General features: G+C 50.6%; 1 protein-coding gene across 7 annotated transcripts in view; it reads left to right on the forward strand.

The window, feature by feature from the left end:
- Nucleotides 1-2,087: 2,087 nt before the first annotated feature.
- The window catches only part of CDC14A (cell division cycle 14A), a gene marked incomplete at its 3' end in the record, with an annotated part of 66,750 nt that continues 44,136 nt past the window's right edge, over nt 2,088-24,701 (forward strand). Inside the window, exons 1-4 of one of the 7 annotated variants that reach the window (XM_081120476.1) lie at nt 2,088-2,103; nt 4,010-4,100; nt 14,259-14,334; nt 24,530-24,622. In XM_081120476.1, coding sequence (XP_080976602.1) covers nt 14,293-14,334; nt 24,530-24,622 — 135 coding nt within the window. In that variant the 5' untranslated portion in view covers nt 2,088-2,103; nt 4,010-4,100; nt 14,259-14,292. Of the gene's footprint in view, nt 2,104-2,137; nt 2,263-2,839; nt 3,226-3,862; nt 3,909-4,009; nt 4,101-14,258; nt 14,335-24,529; nt 24,623-24,701 lie in introns of those variants that run through there. The other 6 variants (XM_081120478.1, XM_081120472.1, XM_081120473.1 and 3 more) reach the window with 6 other exon arrangements.

Below are 24,701 nucleotides of genomic sequence, written 5' to 3' on the forward strand. Positions count from 1 at the left end.
AGACTGAGGGGAAGAGGTGGCCCGAGGGAGCTGCTTTTGCATTTTTGAGGGGTGGTTACGTTCAGGAGTGACTAAGGGTGTTCAGTACCCTCGAGGGGCAGAATTAGAACCTGGGGTGGAGACACGGTTTGCAGCTGCCTTTAGCCGTGAGGTTTGCAGCTCTGTGGGACACACGCAAAGGTGAGGGACTGTCTCTCGGCGTCGGAGGCAGGATCCAAAGGCTGTTTGCGGAGTCAGGCCGAATGCTGTCGTTTTCAAGTCTGAGTCACTTCTCCACTGTTAAATTTCTATGTAGAACACTGCCTCCTTTTCGGCAGTTGAGTGACATCTTAAATTCTCTCACCTTTACTTTTGTTTAAAAGTGAATCCCTAACATTTCGTTAAGTTGGGAGATGGGAAAGGAGCTCCTTCCATTGTCTTCCTCCGTAGACTGTGACCTCATGACTTCATTATGAAACTACAACCACTAAGAACTTGGACTTCACGACGATTGAGAGTGAAGTGTTTTGTGATCTCATTGGAACCTTGATGTGTTTGGGGGCTGGTTTTTCTTGTAGAATTTTCTGTACCGCTTAGATTCCGCAGATTTTGCCTGAGAACTTTGATTATACTGACACATATTTCTCTTTCACGCAAACTTTTAAAACTTACTTCGAGCCTTCGACATAAAGATTGTAACTTTAAAAATTTGATAATATTTATATTGTGAATGTACCAAGGGAAAAATAAACCGTTGCATCTTGAGGGCTTAATCTTAAGGACTTCTGTTTGTTCAGGTCATAATTCACTTCTCATGACCCAAATTTCTAAGCAGGAGAGTTACAGGAATAAAAATATTTTCTGTAAATTCAGTTCAAAAAAATAACAAAAGGGTGTTGGACAAGGAAGCCCGCGGCCTCCGAAAGTGTAGCTTTCAGAGTTCTTTTCATCGTTAGACCATCTCCTTTGAGAAATTTGAAGCTCATGCATTGAATGAGAACTCTGACTTTTCTAACGCGATGTTTCTATTACAAAACTGGGGTGAAAAATTGTCAAGAAATTTGGTTAAGTGAATTTAGAGTCTACGCGAATTTTAAATGAGCAAATTTGGATAAGGATCTCCATCACTGAATTAATGTAGCCTTTTAACCAAAGGGGTGAGTTTCTGGAGGCACTGGGATACCTGGCCCTCCCACCTAACCTCTCAATCAGAATTGCTCCAATAACATGAACTGGCCAACACGGTTGTTGGCATCCAGACGCGGGGAAATAACCTCCAGGCGACGTTTAACCAGCGGCGTGAGCGTGGGCCGCGTGTCTGAGGAACGCGCCCTGGCCCGTGGCCCGCGAGCCCGGGGCGCAGCGCGGAGGGGACCCGGCCCCGCGCCTCCTCCTCTCAGGACTTGTACAGTTTACAAAACTCTCTGGGAGACAGTTTCTCCTCCGGCGAGGACCGGGGGGCGGGGGGCGGAGCCCTGCAGCGAGTCTTCCAGCTTTTAGATGGACAGGAGCCGGCCTTGGAGCGCAGGGACTGGCTGCTGGGGAGGTTTCCCTCTCCACCCTCCAGCGCGCATCGATCGCGGGCCGCCCGACTCCCCCGGGCGCCGCGGCGGGACGCGCCCACCCTCCCCGAGCCCTCGCCCTCCGCGCGGCCCGCAGAGCTCCCCCGGGCCCGAGCCCGACTCGCCGCCCCCGCGCTCCCTCCGCGCCCCGGAGCCGGCTCCGGCCGCGCGCGCCCCCTGTCGCCCCGGGGGAGGGGACGGCGCCACCACGCACCCCCAGGCGGGTGCCAATCATCTTCCTTTCCTGGAGACACCACTCAGAGCGCATGCTCTGCTGATGGCGCGCCCGGAGCGCCATTTTCATATCCAAGATTGTCCTCCCATTACGCACGCCCGCGGGACACCCGGCGCTCAAGTGGCGCAGAACCACTGCGCCTCCGGGGCAGCGCCCGCTCCCCGCGCGCCTCTGCGGAGACGACGGAAGGAGATGCTTCCGAGGGTTTCCCCCGAGGACCCGCGGCCCCCGCCTGTCCCCCCGCTTGTCCCGTCCGGTCCCCTCCCCCCCGGGGGCCTCGCCCCGCCCCCGCCGCCCCGCCCCCCGCGGGACGGGAGCGAGAGGAAGGTGGGCGTTTGTGATGATTTTTGCGCCCGCAGTGGCGGCCTAAATCCGAGTACGCGGGGACCCGGATGGGAACGTTTTCCCCCGTGAGAACAAAGCACGCGCTCGCTCCGGGTGCAGCCTGTGCGCAGGGCGCCGGGACGCGGCCTCCCGAGCTGGGAGGTAGCGCTTCTGTTTTCACGTTGGATCCGGACGGCGAGGCGCCCGCGGGGGGCGGGGGTGGAGGGCGGAGGGGCCAGGGGCGCGGCGGGGCGCCGAGGGCCAGGCCCGGCTGCGGGGGTGCGCGGCCGTGGGTGCGAGCCGAGGAGAACGGGGGTGCGGGGCGCCAGGGGCGCTGCGCCTCCCGCCGCCCGCGCCGCCGCTTCATTCACAAGTTTCAGGTCTGGAGGCAGCACCCGGCCGCTGCGGGCCGAGGGCCCCGCTCCCGCCCCGCAATTGGCGGACGGCAACAAAGCCCTAGCAACCGGCTCCAGGTGACCCGGGGCCGCCTGGCGACGGGCGCGCGCCGCTGTCCCTTTAAGGGGTGGCCGCGGGGCCCGAGGGCGGAGGGCCGAGGGCGGGCGGGAGGACGGTCTGGGGCGGGCCCGGGGCGGGGCGCAGGCGGAGGAAGAGTTGCCGCTGGAAGGAGGCGGCGCGGGAGGAGCCGGGCGGCGCTGCCAGCCCGGGCCCCGGAGTCCTGCCCGCGGCCGCGCGAGGACCACGGGCGCGATCGGGGCCGGACGGCGGCTCCTCCATGACCCCTCTGGGAGCCGGGAGGAGACTCTGCCCGGCTCTGCGCTTCCCAGGCGCGGCGGCGGGGCGGCGGCGGCGGCAGCCGGGTCCCGGTCGGCGCGGCCCCAGCCGGCGGCGTGTGCGCCCCGCGCGGAGCGGGCTCGGCTCCCCCGCGGAATGTCCCCGGGGCGCCCGGCGCGCTGACCCCCGAGCCGCCTCCGCCCTCGGCGCCCGCCGCCTGTCGCGGTCGGACTCGGTGTTCGGGACCGCGCGCCCCCCGGCTCCGGGGCAGGGGGCCAGCCCCCGGGGGCGGGTGTCCTCGGCCGCCCGCGACCCAGCCCTGCCCCGCGCGCATCTCGCTTAAGATGGCAGCGGAGTCCGGGGAACTCCTCGGGGCTTGCGAGTTCATGAAAGGTGAGCGGCAGCCGCCCCGCCCCCCGGCCCCCCCGGCCCCCCCGGCCCCTAACTCCTCGCTGTCGCCCCTGCGCCCCGAGCGCTGCCCCCGCGCTTCCCCGCGGCCCCCGCGTTCCGCCGCCGGCGCGCGCGCGCTCGGCCCCCCTGGCCGCGCCGCCTCCCCCAGGACCCCCTGCTTCCGGCTTCTCCGTCTGTCTGGCGTCCCTCGTTCCCTCCATGGCCTCCCCGCCGGTCCTGGGACTTCCCCGGCTCCTGCCCGGCGCCCGGGGGCCGGGGTCCTGCCGCGCGGGGTCCTCTAGGTCGCCTTGATCTTGCTCAGCGGCCTCGGTGCCCAGGACGCCCCGGCCCCGCGGTCACACCCGCCGGCTCCCCCCCTTCCTCCTCTCGAGGTCCCCGCGCCGTAGGGGAAGGCTCGCCTCTCTTCCCCTTCCGCAGCCGCTGCAGATCTCTGAACCCCACTTGCATCTCCAGCCCCACGGGCACCCCAGCTCCCAGGCGCTCCCCCGGCTGCTGTGCGCTCCCGCTGCCTCGGAGCGAGGGCGACGCGGCTCTCTGCCCCCCCCAGCCCCTCGCCCAGGTCCGCCTGGTGCTCGGGGACCGCTGTGCCCCTGGGTCCCTGTCGCTTTCTGGGCGGGATCAGGTTTCCGCCAGAACCCCACGTGCTGAAGGTCTTTAAATAATGGGTAGCGCTTGTTATTTTGATCTTCCGAGTGTGGTCACCCCCTCCACCTCCGCTTCCCCGCTTCTCACACGTTTTCTCCCATCCTTTGGACTTGTCTTTCAGATCGGTTATATTTTGCTACTTTAAGGAACAGACCAAAAAGCACAGTTCATATCCACTATTTCTCCATCGACGAGGAGCTGGTCTATGAAAAGTAAGTTTCTGTTTTATTTTGTTTTGTTTTTTTCTCAACTATTTAGCCTGCTTGGCTCTTTGATGAAGAAGCGCTGCCTACCTTTAGGGCAGTTTTACTCACTTTTCCCCAGTGGTGCAAGTAACGGTACCAGTTTTTTAAGGCTCGGGTTGCTTGGGGAGAGTGATCCTAACTTATTGATTGATTGATTGATTTTAGAGAGGGAGAGGGAGAGAAACTTGGATTTGTTGTTCCACTTTTTTAAGCAGTGGGTCCTGACTGGGTTTCGAACCTTCAACCTTGACATATCGGGAGGATGCTCTAACCAGCCGAGCTACCCGGCCAGGGCTGAAAGTGAACGTAGCTTGAACCTGTCAACACCGGGGTCCTTTGGCCCTCTCTCTATCCACATGAGTTCTTCTCACCACCACGGCAGACTGCAGTTGCGGATTGCTAACACTCGCGGAGCAGGACCGAGGAGACAGGCGGCCTGTCCTTGTCCTCGCTGGACTCTGTAACGGCTTGTGAGTCTGTCCCTGGTGTTCGCGGATCAGCCAGAGTCCAGGGCAGTGTGCGTGTCCCAGGTGCTCCAGCCGCCAGGTCGCAAGGCCGCTGTCGGCTATCAGGATGTTTCTGTTTGTGCAGCTTGCTGTCTGGGAAGGGGACGCGTTGAGCTGGATTCACTTTTTTTTTTTTTTTTTTCTGAGAGTAAGAAGATTTTACCCGTATGACAAGTTAGGGAGTTATTTTCCTTGGGTGCTCCAAGCCTCCCAGTATTCTTTTCCTTGCCTCTGAGGAGTGGTACAGGAGTGTGGTTTACTGTCTTTGGTTACTTTGCTTCTCTGGAATTTGGACTTGAGAGTGTAAGGTAAAGAGTGTGGACCTGTTTTCTGCGAAGGACCATAAGTCTGCAGGAAAGAGATATCTTAATCCTCAATAATAAGTGGAGTAAAAACTGAATTAGAGATAAATCTCTACTTAATAAAAGCAACAGATAATAAGGCTGAATTGACTGATCATGTTCTTTTATTGAAAGAACTGGTTGAGCCCCGGCCGGGTAGCTCAGTTGGTTAGAGCATCACCCCGATATGCCAAGATTGCGGGTTTGATCCCCGGTCAGGGCACATGCAAGAATTAACCAATGAATGCGTGGATAAGTGGAACAACAAACCCATGTCTCTCTCTCTCCCCCTTCCTCTCTCTCTAAAATAAATTTAAAAAGTAAAAAGAGAAAGGGCTGCTGTTTTAGAGTCGTCTAGTATATCCCAACTTAAACATTTATTTTTACTTTCTTGTTGTCTTATCTAAACGTGCAATTAGACGATCATCATTAAATGAACCGTAGTCACTCTAGTTAGCTTCCTAGGACTAAACGGGATTTTGGCAGCTCTGCCTAAGGATATGTGGGTACCACCAGGCATCCCAAGAGTGAGTATCCTTGACCTTCAGGAGCATATCTTTTATTTGAGGGAAAACACACTTTCATTGTCACTTCACATCGTAGGGATTCTTGACACTATGCCTTTGGGACGTGTCTCTTAGAGGTGCAGAGAGCAGGGTGCTTCTTGAGTGGCTGGAGTCAGAGTGGGAATGAAAGAGCTTTTGCTGCTGCTCCTGAGGCTCAGAGTCGCTGCAGCCTGAGTCCCCAGTGTCAGATTACAGCTCTGCTCCTGGGCGGAACCAGTGAGAGGTGGCCTGTTCCCTGACCCGCTGTACCTGGATGATGTCACTGCCTGCAGTGCTGATGGAGTGCCACTCTGTTGTTGGGACTGTGATCATAGCTTGAACCTTTGTTGTGTCTGTCTTTTGGTGAGTTCAGGGTTTGGGGACCTCTGGGAGCCTGAGGGTAGGGACTGTGCGTGTGCCATTATGTTTGATTCTGCAGTGACTAACGAGCCAGAGGTGGTTAGATGAACGAGCTCCAGTCATTGAGGTCTGCGTCGCTTCTGGGATCGCTAGATCCAGCAGAAAGTTCCATTTAGCCAACTGAACATGGTGCTCGATGGTGCTCTGATTCTAGTGTTGATAGATGAGGACCATTTTTGGTGTGATTTTTGTGTTTGCAAGGAAAGGACTGACGAGGTGGGAGGGAGCTCTTGGCGGACACACTCTGGGGACCGAGTATGAAGCAGGTTGTGAAGTGGTTCGAAGAATTTCCCCAAATGTTGTCGGATGAGCCGCCTCTCCTGAGGACTCGTTAGCTAACCTGCAGACTTAAATAATTGAAGATTTTCAATTTTCATTTACTCTTTATTAAAGCAGCCTGATATGATGCCGCCAGGAACTTTTGGATGAATAATTCATAGAGGAATGATTTTTTTTACGAAGTTGGGAGCATGGGTGTGAGTCTAAATGTGAACGCAGGACATCTTGGAAATACAGAAGAACTCCACAAATCCTTTCCTAACCTAACCACTTACTTCATCCCCACGAGGCACGGGGATGGAGTGGTTAGGTTAGGAAAGGTGAGAAGAAACCTTTCCGCTTGTTAATTTTTATTTCAAATGGACCATGTGGCCATTTGGTGAATGCTGTCTAAGCATGTGTCCACATACACCTGTTCATGAGCTCACCACTTGCAGATTGCTGTGATAAAAACAGAAGAAGAGATTCAGTTGAATTCGGAGACAAATTTCACCGTGGTGCTAAAAATAAAAATCCTAAGGACAGCTAACGTGCAAAGCCTCATGCCAGGCGGTGTTGTCTGTGTCTTACACACATGAACTTGGTCAGTCTTCAGAACAGCCCTCGGAGTTAGGTGCTGTTACTGCCACCACTTTACAGATGAGGAGACTGAGGCTAAGCAGAGCCCAAGGTCATTGAGCTGGTGAGTGGCTGAGCTGGGATTCGAGCCACAGGCAGTGGGCCCTGGAGTCCCTGCTCTCAGGCTCCCAGCAAGTTCCCAGTTGTCCTGAGCAGAGGTGGTGGGTGGGGTGGGTGCAGACAGATGCTGCCCCTCCCTGTGTTCCTGGCCCTTCCAGCGGGGGCGGCGATGGCTTTGGTTTGAATGGAGGCACTGACTGTGCGCACAGACGTTATGTCCGGGCCGTATCTGGGAACGCATGGAGGTAATTCACATGTTTTTTTTCACAATTCCAATTTTTGTGGTGTAATTTTACTTTTTATTCTGGCAGTGGACTGCCAAAAAAAAAATTAAAGAGAGAAAATATGTTGAGTTAGTGATCATTATATATTACTAGGACAGATGAAGACAAAAGAAGCCAGTTTTTATAAGTCCATGAAAGCTGCTCGGCAGGCTGTCCGGTGAAATTTTCTTGCTGTTTCACTGTTATAACTTAAGATGGAATAGTTTCTGCATAGAATTCTCCTAAAAAAAACTCAGACAATTCTTTAGATTTGAAAGGAGGTAGGTTTATACTTGCTTCCCCCTTTCTCCTTCCTTCCATCCTAAGTTTGCAAGAAAACCCAGTACCGTTCAGGGCCACTTTTGCCCACGCTCTGTGTCACCCACCTGAGTTTAGGCGTGCCCCTGTGCACGTGTACCTGCATGTGTGACTGGCAGTACTGCCCGCTGGTCTAGGGGATGAGGGAGTGGAGTGGGCCTATCTGTGCCCATCCACCAGTTGGCGCTTAATTCTGTGACCCGCTGGAGTCAAGTGTGACTACCTGGATCCTGATTTATTTAAGCACTTGCTGCTCTGGCCTCTTTGGCATTCACAGTGGAATCTTCATAAGGACAAATCGTTATCAGTTCTTTCAGTTTACTTGAGATAAACCGGGTGAAAATGCAAATTTTAACAGAGGCGCTAAGGACTCCGTTAAGAGGGCAAGTCTTAATCTGGAACCCTGACAGAGGCTCAAATAGGCTGCAGGCGCGCCCAGCGGGGAGCTGACCCCCCCCTTGCCAAGTCACCACAGGGCCCAGCCACCACCCGGCGGCTCATTTTGTTTGAAGTAGTTTCCTAAGACATGAGATATTCTCATTCGTAAGTTCATAAACACATCCCAGAGCCAAAAGTCAATGTCTTTTAACCACAGGTTCATACACCTTTGTGATTAAAAAAGAAAGAACCAAACCAAAACAGAAAAAACACCGTGGCGCATTTTTACGGGACATGAAAAAGCGCCACTTAAGGCCTGTAAGTGGCTGCCCACCGCTGTAGGAGGCACTGACATCAGGATGGGACAGATTTGGGTGCAGAGCACTGTGCCAGCGCTTTGGGGACACACAAAGACATCAAGAAGGAAGGAACACAAGCACAGAGCAATAAGTGACAGAAGCTGCCAACGTACGTTTAGGAGCCGAGAAAGGAAGACGAGGTTGTTACTGCGGGGCCGGCGGAGACGGCGCAGCGACGGCCGGACACAAGCTTTGCAAGCGCGTGGAGGAGCCGAGAGTCTGCTTTATGATCTACGTGCGGACAAGTGCTGCCCGACTTGCTTACGACCGTGTCCCTACACCCGGCACAGTGCCTGGGCACAGAGGGTGCTCGGGAAACGTTAGTCGAGTGAGTGCGTGAGTGAAGAGGGAAGGAGAGAGATCTCAGCGTTTGGAACAGCAGGAGTCTGTTCGGGAGGCAGAATCTGCGTGCGGCGGGGTCTCAGGCCAGGCCGGACGCGTGATTGGGGACTGGCGGAGGGGAAGGGTTTGGGTCTCTGTTTTGCTGGTCTGGGAGTGGCAGAGACCCGTCAGAGCTGGGCTGCAGGACAGCGCCCCCCTGGCCGGCAGGTGGGGTGCCATAGGCTGTAGCAGTGGGAACAGGCCCAGAGGAGGAGGGGCTGGAAAGGATGGGTTGACCGGATGACGGGAGAGGAGCAGGCGGAATTGAGGGTAAATTCAAGGTTTCCTGGCTTAGGTGGTTGGAAGGAAGTGACACCTTGAAGTAGGCCTGGCATGTAAATGAGAAGGAGGGGCTGCCTTTTGTTGCTCTGTTTGATTTTGGGGCTGGGAAGACAAATTAAAAAGGGGGTGTCTGTAATGAACGCCAAAGAGGATCTATGTCTTTTGTGATCTTTAAGCAGAAGATAGACAATGCCCTGCCTAGATATTTAGATATTTCCTTGTTTAAAGTCTGGGGAGGTGGGTGGGACAGCTGGTCTCAGTTCCTCTCTGGCTCACGGCTGGGCTTTCTACACTGAAGTGTGGAAGTCATGGTTTCTTTAAAAGCGTATTTTTGAACATTAGTTTTAATTTACTTAAAAAATTGATTTTATTGCCCTAGTTGGTGTGGCTCAGTGATTAGAGCATCGGCCCATGCACGGAAGGGTCATGGGTTCGATTCCTGATCAAGGATGTATACCTGGGTTGCAGGTTTGATTCCCAGCCCAGTGGGTATGTCCATATAGGAAAAAAACCCTAGTATGCTATATATAGGGTTCAGTACTCTCTGCGGTTTCAGGCATCCACTGGGAATCTTGGGATGTGTCCCCTGTGGATTAAGGGGGACGACTGTACTATGAGTTCAGGGTTTTCTGGGTGCTGCTTACTGTAGGTTAGCTTTGGACATTACTGTCAGTGTACCAGCTGCTAATAGCTGCCTCCTCCCCATAACCTGTCTGATGAGCCCAATATACTCTGGGCATAGAAACCAGACATCACGTTTTATTAGCCTTTGGTACAAAATAAGACCAAATAGACCGAGCGAGACTGAGACTCTCCTATAAACACAGCTAAAGGGCATGGGTTTTGCGGCAGCTCTGGAGGAAACAATACGACTTTGTGTTTTTGGCTTATTTGTGATTCTCCCTTACATTCCAGATTGAGATTTCTAAATGGAGGCTCCTCGTAGAACTGATTTCGTATTCTGTATGTTTCTCTTTGTTTTAAGAGGAGTATGGAATTAATATAGCATTTTCATTAATCCTCGTGGTCAATGTATTGATTCTCTGCAGCTGAGTTAATTTGAGATGTTAGGAACATTTTTGTTTTTTCTGAAACAAAAAATTGAGCGAGGTCACTTCTAGGCAGCTGTGAACGTGGGCTGGTAAAACTGTGCCTTTCACTCAAGTCGGAAGCTCTGGTCCACATGCCCTACGGCACGTTGCCTCCAGCCCTGGACAAACCAAAGGCAAGGCTTAGGCCGAGTTCAGCTTGGTAACATTCTCAGATAGAACGAAGGGGCTCCTGAGACAAGTGGGGTTGGGGTGGTGTATGGTTGGGGGCAATCTCCTTAGATTGGGGGGTTGCTTCTGGAGCAGGCCACGTCTGGAGCAGGCCAGTCAGAAAGGTGCAGGCTGTGGGGGACATTGTGCGGCTGGAGCTTCTGCCCTTTCCCTGCACAGAGGTGACCGATCTCTCTGGGCTCCACAGTCCAGCGGGCGGTGGAAGGACATTCATCCCGTATTCAGATGTTGGATTATTCGTAAGTGCTCTGAACTAAGACAAATTGCTCGGCTGGAGTTGACTAGTAAAAAATGGCAGAAATGGTGCAAAATGAGGCCCCAGAGAGAGAGGTAGGGCCTGTACCACCCTGCGTCTCACAGGCAAGTTTTAGGGTTTTGGTTGTCATTCCCAGAGCTTGGAGAGGTAACGGGATCATCTCTGTGGCTTTGCGTAATCGTTTTCCTTTTCGGAGCCTCAGTTGCTCCACGAGATGCGAGGAGGGTGAGTCAGTCACCAGTGTGTTTTCTACGGACGCCCTGTGTATACCCTCTGCATGGGCCCTTGCCTTGCACCCCCGCCATTGACCAAGGGGTTAACTTACACTGTTTGAGAATGCTTGTGTGGGAGTGAATTTAATCTGACCAGTGCATTCCTGAAGCCCTGTTTTCATTCATCTGCGTTCCAAGGGGGTTGTCATTAGTTGCTCCAAGGAGGGAGGTCACCGAATTACAGACTCTGACGCCCAGAGGTTCCTTGATACCATCTACTCTGCTCTTTGGCTTTTAAGGCCAGATCCATTTTGCAGAAGCAGCTGCTGAAGCCTTCTGCGGCCCTGCTACTTGCCCCGGGTGACAAAGCGTCCAAACCTGTAGAGAATTTTTACGAGAATTTATTTGAGCCAAACTGATGACAGTTGCTGGGAAGCAAGATCTTAAGTGCTGCAGAGAAGGGTGGAAGGTGAGGAAGAATACGTGAGGGCGGGAGAGAGCCGGGCGGGACTGGGTTCAGGAGGGCTAAGGTTCTGTGCTCTCTTGAGCGTGGTTTCACTTATTTCAAAGGTATGTTAACCTAGATGCACAGAAACAATGGACAGGGCTTGCTTAAGGCAAAGATAAACCTTTTACTAAAGAAGTTACAGGCCTGGGGCATGTGTTCCGCCAAGACCTGCCCCAATGAGGGATTTATGGTCAGATCACCCTGTGGGGTTACTTTCCATAACCCCCTTTCCACCCACAATATGATGTACGCGTTTATTATAATAGTCTATAATATATACAACGGCCAGAAAGGTAACGTGATACGATATAATATAAATAGCACAGATAATATAGTATAATACCAGGAAACAGCTTTAGAAGCTGTCTGATCCGGCAGCCTCATTTGATTGATAAGGGTGTGGAGTCCCAGACAGGCTGAGACACCCGTCCAGGGACACTGAGCGATGCAGTTGGGACTGGACCCCGTTGCTTTGAGTGGTCTGTATTTTTCCATCAGATTCTCTGTGATGGATGTGGGGCTGGGGGTCCTTCTTAGACGTGCGAGCGGTGTGTAGTCTCTCTTCCCAAGAGGCCGACGTCAGTGTGACTGTGGTTTATTATACTGTGAGGGCTCGCGCAAAAACCCAGACTGTACTTTGATCTTAGATTAGTGTTTGCTGAGCAATTTCAGCCTTTTTGAAACTTGACTATTCTGAGTTTCAGCCATGTATAGGAGCTTTATCATTTGACCGGAGGGGTACGGGTAATCCTCCAGTGATAGGGAAAGTATTTGGTGGTGCCTGTAGGCCAGAGGCCTGTGCTGATTAATTTCACCCACATTTTATACACACACACACACACACACACACACCATCTGTGCATTGGGGGCTCTTGCTACTTAGCATTTATTGCAATGGAGTAATATATTCACTTGTCGTCTCACTGGGTGGTGAGCCCCTTGTGGGTAAGGGAACGGCGGTCAGTAAATAACCTGAGTGAATGAGTGAATGAATGGACAGAAACTGTCAGCACGGCGGGTCAAACACTGAAGAGTTGGCATGCCTTATTTTCCATCCTATTTATAAAGCAGTTAAATTTTTTTGGTATTGTCAGCACTCTTAGATTAATATGTTAACTGGCCCCTGAGACCTATATACTTTTATTAACCAATGTCACCCCAATAAATTCAATAAAAAAATATAAATATGTTAACTGGTACTGCCTTGCTCAGAGTCGGTGGTCGTAAATTTTGTTGAATGAATGAGCATTACTTGGAATGTAGCTTGTCTTTTGGCTGAGGAGTTGAAAATGTTCAGATGAAACTTCTGATACGTAAAATAAGGCCCTACAGTGCTTTAAGCAGTGATTCCTTTGGGAGTGGACCCACTTAAATTAGAGTTTGTTCAACAAAACCAATGTGGAGTCAACTAGGTGAGGGACGTTTGTTCGTCCATTCGTGTGGAGGGGAGGTGGAGGGAACTCTGAGATAATAAAGTAATAAATCCACAGCTTTCTTGGTCAAATGAGACCAGAAGTAGAAGTGGAAAAGGAAGGGAACATAGGGTAGCAGCTTATTTGATGTATGAAAATTAAATTATGTTGATTTGTTGCCCTACTGGGATTGGGGGGTTTCATGCCTGAGTCACCAGGAGAAGCTAAATGTCTTCAGTCTGGAGGGGCCAACTGGAAGGGAAGATGGGTTGAGCGTTAGACATTCTGAGTTCCAGGTGTTGTGGGTGGGTGCCCTCTGTGTCCCCACCTGTTACTGGTGGAAGTGGAGTTTTTGGGGTGCTGTGGGAACAAGAATATCCTGAGGCCCCCACGGGAGAGCGAAGTATCGTGGAAAGCTTTACTTCCGTAGAGTTAAACCCCTGGGTTTCCAAGGTCCCATCTCCCTCCATCCCGCCGTGGAAGAAGTCGCATCTTGTCCTCAGCAGAGCTAGAATTAAAGCCATTGCCCAGAGTCTTCACTCCATTTTAAAGTCCAGTCCGGTCCAGCGTCTGGTTAGCTTCGCTTGTGTTCCCAGCTGCAGTCCACTGTGTGTGGGATCTGCATGGCCGCAGGCCATGTGGCTTCTAGGGCCACATGGTGGGCTAGCTTGGGTGGTGGCACAAGTGAGTGCAAGGGAGTAGGAGCGAAACCAAAGGAACAAGACAGGGAGAACTCTGTTTCGGGTTGTAACGAGGAGCTTAACCAGCTAACACGTCAGGATTGCGTCGGCTTGCAGTGGCTCTGCCCCTCTAGCCAGTTATCTTCTTCCCAGGTTAAACTGATAGGCAGGCACCTTCCCTACGTCACCCCGACTTCATTGTGCACATGTCCATCCCCTTTGTTTGACCCCTTCCCCTAGGGATCTGCAGGGAAGGGACGGCGGCTCCCTGGGGAGTGTAAAGTTGCAGCTCCCTGGTGAAGCTGCCCAGGTGACCATGCCTGGCCTCCCCTTTGCTTGCTTCCTGTTATTAATATTAGCTAATTATGATGATAACACAGGTGGTGGGAGGACCTGTAGATGTGAGGTCGGGCAGGTAGTCGAAGACGGAAAGGACGGTTGCTGGGTGTCAGGCTAGGAGCTGTTTTTCCTCGGGGTTGTGGATGACCTTCAGACTGGTGACCGTGTCCTGGAGATGTCAGGGGGTGGGGAGAGGGATACGAGTCCGTGTGTCACACATGACCGAGAGGTCAATGAGAATGAAACAGGCCACCGGATTTAAGACCTTGAGAACAGAGAGCAAGGTTTGCATGGAATAGTTGGAATTGGAACCCAGAGTCCATGAGCTTTACGACTAAATAGGTGATAAAGAAATAAAACCAGCAAGTGTAGGCCACATACGTGTTGTGTTCCTGGGGTTCTTTCATTGCACTTTTCAGTCCTTTTACTGAAGGTCCCGGCAGGGAGAGGAAAGGGGGTGGAACTCAGCACTGTCCAATTAGTTCCCTGATGAGAGACTGGTTATGGTACCTGGAGGGCATTATTAGTAGGGTGAAACCACTAGCTATCTGGATTCCCATGAATCAGTTATGAACTGACCCTATCACTGAAGATAACTGAAAATTTGATTGCAACTTTAAGGAAAATGAGCATAAATGTTACTGAAAATTACATTTTTACTAACTACTATTTTTAAAAAAAATCTCAGTTTCTATGCAGATTTTGGACCTCTGAACTTGGCGATGGTGTACAGATACTGCTGTAAACTAAACAAGAAGCTAAAAGTGAGTATTTTGATGTCTCTCTTTTGGTATTAAGGACGTGAACTGTGAGATCTGGCCAGTGGGAGCGCAGTGCACAGCTGTGAGTGAGGTAATTTTGATCTTTGGAAATTTATGTGAGCAGTTCCCGCAGAAGTTGAAATGGATCCTCCTGGGTACCCCACGAAGGACACGTTAGCCTCTTTCATGTTTCAGGATGAATTGACACATGAGCTGAATGAAGTCATTGGAATAGTGACCTAAGAAAGAAAGCACAAAACCTTTCAGGTTGCCGTGAATGAGTCGATCAAATTCCCTCCCGGGATGATTTTTCCGAAGGCCTCAGGTCTGCTCCAGACTTGGAGGGAGGGCTCTGGGTTGCTTGGCTGGAGCTCTGGAGCAGACGCTTTTCTGTCTGATCGAGATTTAAAGTTTTGCGTTTTTCTTGGAGGCTGTCCCTGGAGAGTTAACAGCCAAGTAAGAGTGCTGAGCTAGCAGTCACAGAGCATGGACTTTACCTGTTACCACAGAATCTGGGCCATGCATTCAGTATTCGTCTCTATTTTTGACTTTACACTTGGCTTTTTTTTCTCTCTCTTCAACTCTTAAGCATCTGTGAGGAAAAGGGACATCTGAATTCCTAGTTTTGGCCAACTCATTTCGTCGTGTAGAAGGAAATATTTATCTTTTTCTTCCAGTTTTCTAAATGAGGATCATAAATATGTTTCAGTTTGGAAGGTGAAGTGCTACACAGCATTCTTGCATATACTAGGATATTTATATACAGTTAAGATACAGAAGGTTTTTTAAAAATATGTTTTTTATAGGTTTTAGAGAAAGGAAGGGAAAGAGATAGAGAGAAACATTGATGTGAGAGAGAAACATCGATCGGTTGCCTCAGTACGCACCCCAACTGGGGACTGAACCTGTACCTGGAGCACGTGCCCTACCCGGGTATTGAACCGGCGACCTTCTGGTGCACAGGACGATGCTTAACCAACTGAGCCACACTGGCCAGAGCAGCATTCTCTTACGATAACCACTAAATCAGAATGCTCGAGTAGTTTATTCTTTCTGCTGGGTAAAATGTTCCCCTTGTCCACATTAGTTGCTTAGCGATCACCTTTTGCTTTGATTTTTATTGAACTTAGGCATAAAAGACAATCTATGGTGGAGAATTTCCTGTGAGAGAATATCATATATTTATGAACTCACAGATTTTTGCCATTGAGCTCAAAATGCCAAATGGCCATGGAATGACGCCAAAGAGATTTTTAAAGTCAATATAACATAAGATCTCTTGCAATCGACTTTTTGAGTTCATTCATTTGTAAGGTACTGCCTGACTTGGAAAGATGTGTGTAAATTCCTTTCACTCAGCCTGTCTTCATTTTTCAGAAAAAAAGCTGTTGCTTTTAGTTTAGGAAATTAAAATTTTAGTAATCACCAAGGAAGCACATACTATCCTAACAAGGGTTTCCTGTAAAAATATAAAATGGACTTTGAATGGATGCATTAACAAGGGAAGGATGATTCATGTCTTCCTTGGGCCTAGGAATTCCTTGGCTTTCTTGACCAGTCCTGTTAGTAGGTAGCTGGAATGAACTGGGTATTAATTATAATGAACAGTTTGGGACCCAGCCACTACCTGGAGTGACCAAAGGGAAAGGAATCATTATTAGGAAAAGAAAATTTCTGCCTGACTCAGTGTGCTGCTCAGAGCAATTACAAGCAGGTGGATTGCCCAGACTTTTTCTGCTGCGTTCCCTACTGAACAGGGTGGGTAAGTGGATACGGGGGCTTGTTTTGTTGTGTTTTCATCGACAGAGGTTTCCTTCAGCAGTATGCAAGTTTAATAGAGCTCAGCCCGTGCCTTGGCTCATTTCCGTGGCCAGGTTACTGTTGGACGCCTGGAATGACGTTGCTAGCTTTAGTGCAGCGAGGGGACTGACGTTTCTAGCTTTAGTACAGCGAGGGGACTGCGTGGGCTCGCTCACTGCTCACTGACCACGGTCCCCCGCCCGCCCCGCTCCCACCATTGCTGGTGACAGGCGGTCTGGAAGGCTCTTCCCTCGGGGTTACCAGCTCCTTGTTCTTTGCCACCTGGCTCAGGCACCACCTCTTCCAGGAAGCTTCTCCCTGTCCTCTGGACTCAGGCGCCTCCCTTCTTCCTGCGGCCGTCAGTCTGCGCGGATCCCCAGACTCCCGGTTACGGTTGCGACCTGCTTGCGCCTGCCTTTCCCACTGGACCGGGGGCTCCCGGAGGGTCACCCCACCCAGAAACGCCTGCCGACCTTGGCTTAAAGCCCTGTCACCCTTCCCCACAGCCTGCCCTCGGCGCGTTTGCTTCCTCGACCCGCGCCGGGCTCTCAATCCTTTGCCATCTCACTTTTGCCTTCCTCCCTCACTAGAATAGCTCTCACGGCGTCTTTTTATTTTATTTTGTGTTTTTATCGATTTTGGAGAGAGGAAGAGAGATAGAAACATCAGTGATGAGAGAGAGTCATGGATGGGCTGCCTCCTGCACGCCCCCGACTGGGGATCGAGCCCGCAACCCGGGCCTGTGCCCCGATCAGGAATCGAACCGGTGACCCCCTGGTTCATGGATTGACCGACGCTCGGCCACTGAGGCGCGCCGGCCGGGCTCTGAGGACATCTTAAACACCACCTGGTGGCACGTACTTGGTCCTCATGCTCCTTTGCTTCTCTGAAAATTGGGCGTTATTTTAACCAAGAACAACTTATTTGAATTCTCATGGGTGTTCTCCTAGCTCCTTCAGGCACATTTTATTTTTTACTTTGGAAATTTTTATTTCTCCTGATAAACCTTCTCTGACTCCCTCTCCCTTTTCAGTTCATGCCTCCTGTTGATAGGTAATTTTTCACAGCGCGTACTCTTCCAAACCCGTTCCTTGTTTTTCATGTCAAGAGGTATTTTTTCAGGTTGATGATCTGAGGTGGTGATTCATTGCTGTGTGTGTGTGTGTGTGTGTGTGTGTGTGTAGGCATTTTACTCCCAGTGGCCTTCATTTTCATTACGTTGATTAGGAATGGAAAATTCTCCATCGAACATCTGCTTAGATTAAAAAACCAAAATATTGAAACCACCATTACCCACAAAACACCCCGTTTCTTATTTTAAATTACGCATTAAAAAGTGTAAGTGCAAGAGTTACGTGGTAATGAGTTATAGTGTGCCATTTCTGGTCAATAGTTAAAATGAAGGAGATAGTCAGAGGAAGGAAGATTTATTGATGTGAGAACTATTTGTAAAAATGTGTATATTACTTAATGTAAAATGTCATCAATGACCGATGGGCTAGACCAGCAAGTGTTAACGTGATATTTCAAGGGATTCACCTACTCCTGAAATTATAAGTCAGATTTTGTGTGGATTGACATATTTCTTCGGAGAGGATTCACAGCTCTTCAACAAGTTCTGAGAAGGATCCCCGGCACAGACAAGGTTAACAGTGCCGGGCTAGACTACAAGGGCTTGTAAAAGAGATCCCCGTACTCACAGGACACAAAGGAGTGTTACTTTAAAAAACAGAATACCTTCTTCAGACTTAATCACTTAAGAAAATCTTTGTTCCTGATTCAATCGTCTGAAAGTTTTATAAACATGATATGGTTCAACCAGCTTTTTCTAAAGTAGTCAGTACAGTTTTAACTGTTGATTTCACTTTTCCTTAGAGAAAAAGAAAACTGTAGCCTGGGGGTGGGGTGGGATCTAAGAGTATGACTGAAAAAAAGGGGACATATTCTAGGGCAGTGATTTTAAAAAAAAATACCTGGTCTGATGAATCAACAGTTCAATTACGGTTCTCTTGAGGACTGTTTTTAAAGGGCTGAAAGCATATTGACAGAAACGTAATTTTAAGTGTACAAAGGAGCCCATGGAGCCCTTTCAGGGTAAAGTGAGGAGGGGGCGGGCGCGGTGAAGCGGAGGATTGTATTAGCACAGCCGTCCCTGCGGATGGTGGGGGCTCGGGGAATGTCCCTGTTGCTGGATGAATCGGTGCCGTAATCCGACCTGGGAACCCGGCCCTCCCCCCCCCAAGGCATCCGGAGGTTGTGCACAAGAGCTCTTTTGATATAATGATCAGACCACCCTCTTAGTATAACCACAGAAACATGTTGAGATTTCTTCACGAGGTTATCTTCTGTTTCAGGTTCATGGGCTTTGGGGGAACAAAAGCGAGCTACACTCTGCAGGCAGTTTATGTGGTTTGTAGAGGTGTCAGGGGTTCAAGGCAGTGTTAGTTCACATGGGAGGGAGCTCCCACGGAGTCTGCAAGGCCTGGGACCCTAGTGGCCAGCCACTCAGAAATCCCCAGGCAAGAAGAGCCCCTTTGGTCCGGCTGGTGTGGCTCAGCGGTTGAGCACTGACCCATGAACCAGGAGGTCACATGGTTCGATTCCCAGTCGGGGCACGTGCCCGGGTTGCGAGCTCCATCCCCAATGGGGGCGCGCAGGAGGCAGCCGATAGATGATGTTTCTCTCTCATCGATGTTTCCATCTCTCTGTCCCTCTCATTTCCTTTCTCTGAAATCAATGAAAAACATTAAAAAAAAAGAAGAACCCCTTTTATGGAGGATCCCCAAGTGCCGTGGACCGTAGCTTCAGCCTGCTCAGAGGATCCTCACGAGCCAATTTTTCTCTGACATTTTGACTTCGGCGTTAATCAAACGGTTCTGAAACGAAATGGGCCACCCAGAGACGCCTCCTTAAGGAACCCATTCGACCTGTTTCATTGGAGCTATGAGTGAAAACATAAACCATATTTTGTTTTGTGTACAGCCAAAGAAAATTTTCAAGAATATCCCTTTCCTGGGAAAGTTGGAGGTAAACCATGTAGCGGTCATGGCTGCTCACAGGAGGACCTGCTCATTTGATGGCTTCTGCACTGAGCTGACCGCTATTGCTATGGAGACGCTGATGGCTGTGGCCGTGGCTGGGCTGGCCTAGTCACCTGTCAGAGAATGAGGCCTTGGCCACCGGGTCCCTGGGCTGCAAATCCACTTAATCCGACCGCTGTCACCGGCAGAGCTCGCTTGTGTAGGGAGGCGCAGGGGCTGTGTTTTTTTTATTAAAGAGCATATCATCCAGGCTGTGCTAATGTCTTCCTGCAGCTCAACCAGGCTGACTCACAGTGTAATGACACACGACGTGACGGTGTTACTTTTCAGCATGGCAAACGGCCTTTCCGGGGGCTGCTTAGACGTCGGTTTCTCGAGAAAGGAGCCATGAGCTCTTTACTTGTGTTTTGGCTTCGAGCTTCATTGTCTCCTCACCTCTTGGTTTTGAACGGCTCAGTGACGGTCTGTAATCTCCTCACCTAAGCATGGCTTGTGCATGTCACCGTTGTCCAAGGGACAGCCCGGGCCATTGTGATTGGGCGGCATGTCGTCGATTTTCTCGCTCCCTCCCAGAGTCGCCGTCGCTTGTTTTTCACCGGGGTGATCCCTCTGGGAGGGGACCTTCTGCATAGCTTTCCTTTCTGAGATAGGAAACGCCTGTCCCGGGCCAGTACTTTCATCTTTATGTATGTTCTGTCATAGCCATTGTAGTACTTCGGTTTACAAGCGCCATTAAGTGTTTACATGCTGTGTCATACATCTGTCATGGTCTACCCGAGAGGGCCAAAACTCTGACTCCCAGGTAAGCAACACAGGGCTGGAAATTTCTGTAGGTTTGAGTATGTTAATTGAAAGATAGTCAATACTAAGTCCCACCTTTTATGTACTATTTTTTTTTACCTTGTTTAACAGCGATTGTACCTATAATTAAGATCATTCCATTGGCCCTTGCTGGCTGTGAACGCATCCCCAGGTAGCTGTTCTCTTCTGTTGGTGATGAGCCTTGGCCAGTATTCCCCCTTGTTGAGTATCCAATATTCATCAGACTGTGGGCGCTCAGAGGCTAGAGACTGAGGTCCCGCTCCCCTTGTCACCACATTGCTCAGCCTGTGCTTCACACCCACCTGCGGCTCGATCCTTGCTGATGGAACCAACGGGATTTTATCAGCCACAGTGTCCCAGCACCCATGTTCAGCAGACCTGTTTTGGGGGGTGTGAATGCTGTTTAAAATTTTTGAATTCATGGTCAACATCAGCAATTGATTGATTGATTTTCTAGAGGAGGGGGAGGAGAGAGAGAAGATTGATATGAGAAACATCCATCAGTTGCCTCCTGTACGTGCCCCAACTGGATTGAGCCCGCAATCTAGGTCTGTGCCCTCGTCGGGAATCGAGCCCACCACCCTTTGGTGTATGGGGTGATGCTCCAATCAATGGGGTGAGCCACCCGGCCAGGGCAACGTGTATGGGGTGAGCCACCCAGCCAGGGCAATGTCGGTGATTTGTAAAAATTTCCATCAAATCCTGGGTGTCTGGCTTCTTCTAAATACTGCAGCGCCCACTTCAGAGCCCGGACTCCTCCTCGGGAGCAGCAGGGTGGAGCTCGGTCTGCTGCGGGTCGGGCAGGCTCGTCCAGTTTGCCACCTGACCAGCAGAGATTCCCGGCCCTGGAGAGCCTCTGGATTTGGAACCTGAGGAATAATGTGAATTTCAGTGGGCTTAGTCACCGACTCATTACAGGAACTTGTTCCTAAGGTGCTATTGTGCAAGGATTTACAGGTTGCAGTAAAGTTTTCTGAGCAATCTGGGGAACTGTGTTTGTTTTTTTATCACATGCTCTTAGGAAGGCACATGGCATGATTTGCAGTTTTTCAGAGAATTTCATGTCTTTTGAGGCTACTCGTCCAGAGGGACAGAGTTTCAGGCTCCCGGTAGAACATTTCCAGGGCCGGGACCAGTCACACGTTCATGCGCCCTTCTCCCAGACGTAGCGCTGGCTGATAATGTCGCGGCGGACCTGAGTGAGAAGCAAAGATATCTTCCCCGAGAGCACGTGGCTCCCTGAAAGCCAGAGGCGATGGGGTAGGTTTGCGGGTGGTCCCCTAAAGGCCTGGTCAGCATCCCAGCCCACAGGGGAGACAGGCCCAACGAGGAGGAAGCCGCTGTCCAGCTTAGAGGCCTGGAGTTCCCTGGGATTAGGGCAGAACCTGAGAAAATATCTGCTGGACTCGTTCATAAACTAGAGAAACCTTGTCTGCGGACTGGGCCCTTCTTTGCCCTCAGGGTAAAGTTCTTCGTGAAATATCTCCAGGGATGAGACAGCTGTTCCTCCGAAGGTACTTCCGTTACCCGTGGACGGCGTTGCTTCTCCGAGGGTGGTTTGTTATGTAATAAGGTAGATTGTTGTTGTTTTTTTAAAGAGAGGGACGTGTTTAATATTTGAAAGGAGGAAACATTAACCAGCTTGTGTGCATCAACCCACATAAAGCAGCAGCTAGACAGCTGGCAGGATGTTTTGTCAGGCCTGGAAGTTTTCATTCCAGTACGTCCCCTGCTGAACGGTGTTGCTGGTGGAAGCCTGGGGCAGGGCGACCGGGGAGGGAGGCCCGGAGGGAGACCAGGCAATACACGAGATTCCCCCGCTACCATTCACCTGGAGTTAGCGTTTGTTCCCCAAGTAGGGATTGGTCTTTCTCTCTGTGTCTGAGCCGGGAGCAGGTCATTTCTTGACTGTAGTGCTTTTGGGACTTAACTGAGAAAAACACTTGAATTCCAAAAACATCTAAGCGAGGTAAGTGCGAGGAGGTTTAAAACTGTTCCTTAGAATTGGATAGAAAACTCTAAAAAAGAGTCAGTTACTGTAAGGTCAGTGTGGTGACTATGGTTAATAACACCGAATTGTATGTTTGAAAGTTGCTAAGAGAGTAAGTCTAAAAAGTTCTCATCACGGAAAAACATGTTGTAAATGTGTGTGGGGGCAATTGTTAAAAAAAGTCACGTTTCCTCCTAGAGGCAGCTTCCAATGGGAGATATTTTAAAGTAGTTAAAATTTCTAGGTAGATTTTTGTGAAGAATTATAGAATTATTTTTAAATCTGACGTAATTTCTGAAAGCTGCTAAAGTTTAGAAAATTCTGAAGTTCTTAGACTTTTAATTTGTATTATATTTACTTTAAAAAATCTTATAGGTATACAGTAAAAAGAAGGTTGTTTTCAGAAAACTGTCCTCCAGCTTCATGGTTTTCGTCTGAGAAGTCTCTGTATTTTTATACTTTAAATTTTTAAAAAATATGTTTTTATTGATTTCAGAGAGAGGAAGGGAGAGGGGAGGGAGAGAGAGAGAAACATCAATGATGAGAGAGAACCGTCGATCGGCTGCCTCCCGCACGCCCCCGACTGGGGATCGAACCCACAACCAGGGCGTGTGTCCTGACCGGGAATCGAACCCTGACCTCCTGGTTCATGGGACGGCGCTCAGCCACTGAGCCACACAATAAGAGAAAACTTAAAAACAAGCAAATGCAAAAAACTTCAGAAACAAACAAAAAGAGACCGTGGATGAAGAGTGAACAGCAGTATGAGTTTGCCCTTCGGTGAGTGGATTTGTAAAATAAATTCAGTTCCACCTTATGCAGCGATAGCGGGAGTTTGTTACGATTCCTGGATTCTCGGTGGGGAAGAGCATCATCCAGACTTCAGGACCGACTGTGGAGGTTTGCTCCCCACGGGTGTTTGGGGGACCGGGAAAGGCCAGCAGTGGGCATCTGGGAGCGGAATTGCTGAGGCCTTGTGTTGGGTCTGACTCGCGTTTAGGCGGAAGGCAGTCTCCAGGGGCTGCGATCCAGAGACCCTAGAAGGTGCTTAGGTCTTAAGAACCTTGACCCCCTTTCTGTAAGTCAGACATAAAGTGGCAAAAACATACAAACAAATAATAAAGCAAAGAAGGGAAATGTCCAGCAGACAGATTTCCGATTGAGAAGCAGGAGGCCCGTGTCCGCACCGTCGACAGTGACCCTGCAGTCTCAGTGTATTGGCCTCAGTGTGTTAACCCGACCGAGCTGCACTGAGTCAAACGCGCTTGGACCGTCTTTATTTCGTGGGGCATCTTAGCGAGCCTGCCTGGGAGGACTTCGCTCTGAGGCGGGCACTGGCTTCTCGGGGCTCAGCTGCAGAGAGCAGTGCTGGGCTCAGAACAGGCGACGCTTGGTTGTCAAAGAAGCGCCTGCGGGCTGGGGAGGGTTTCTCGGCCCGTTCCCTGTGGCCCCCTGTGAGGGCCAGGGTGTCCCGGGTCCATCTTAGAATAGACTTCTGAGTTGGGCGGGTCTCTTTTCCTTATAGGAGGTAACGGGGTGAAGGACGGTAGGCAGCTGAGCTCCGCACGTCAGGGGGGCTCTAAAAACAGGTATTCGGGGCTCTGCGGTCCACGCGTAAGGCGCCCGGCTGCTTGACCACCAGTGGGAATTTATAGGTAAATATTGCACTTGGGTGTCTACTATAAAAACCGCTTGTCAGGATGCTTATAACTTTGGAAATACGAGGACATTGAGAGGGCTTTATTGAGCTCACTGTTTTCTGTTTACTGGAGTTCCGATTAAGAATTTGATTTCGCTTTGACAGATCTTTCTGCTGTGTGGTTCCTTTCCTGCTCGGCATGTGCGGACACACCACGTTGCTTTGGGTTTAGTCGAACGCTCGAGCATGTAGCCCATTGCCTGGCATACAGCAGGTGCTCAATACCTGTTTGAATCCCTAAATTTAATGTACGGCTGTTGTATTGAGATGTTTGCTCATATAATCCTTTCGATGGTTCATCTTTTTCTATTTACTATTTTCAGGTAATGAAGAGGGGCACTTTAGGGGACATTTTAGCAAGGAAACATTAATGTGGTGCTCTAGTTACTGTAGGCATTGAAACATTTTAAAGAGGAAAGTGGACTAGTGGACACACATCAAGACAAACTGTATACTGTGAAGACCACAGGCAGCCCTTCTGGGCGTGGGCGCGGTGTGTAGGAAATGAAAAAAAATGACTTTATGTGGAAGAGCAAGGATAAATCTTCAGAAATGGTTTCTGCTCATAAAGATGCTAATTAATAACTCAGTTATTTCCGACGGATCAGTCTCCTTTCTTGGAGAGAAACGTATTTGTTCAAATGTCAATTCTGACGTGGTGATCGAGCTGCAGAAGGTCCGAGCTAGGAACCCTCCGCGCCCCCACTTAGGTCCACATGCCAGAGAAATCCACGTGGTTTAAGGTCACCCGCTGTGACCCATCTTGGGAGAGCTGGGAGAGGACGTGTGTCTGGTGTCTCTCAACGTTGTCTCTGTGGTCACGCTAACTCTCTTTCCTCTCTCTAGTCATACAGTTTATCAAGAAAGAAGATAGTGCATTACACCTGCTTTGACCAACGCAAGCGAGCGAACGCAGCGTTTTTGATAGGCGCCTATGCCGTAAGTACTTCGGTCGCGACGGTTTTCTGGGATGGGATGTGGACGCTGTCGCATGGGACCCGGGTCCCTCTTTCCGTGG

This window comes from Miniopterus schreibersii (assembly GCF_964146895.1).
Source record: "Miniopterus schreibersii genome assembly, chromosome: 19".
In the NCBI taxonomy this organism is placed as follows: domain Eukaryota; kingdom Metazoa; phylum Chordata; class Mammalia; order Chiroptera; family Miniopteridae; genus Miniopterus; species Miniopterus schreibersii.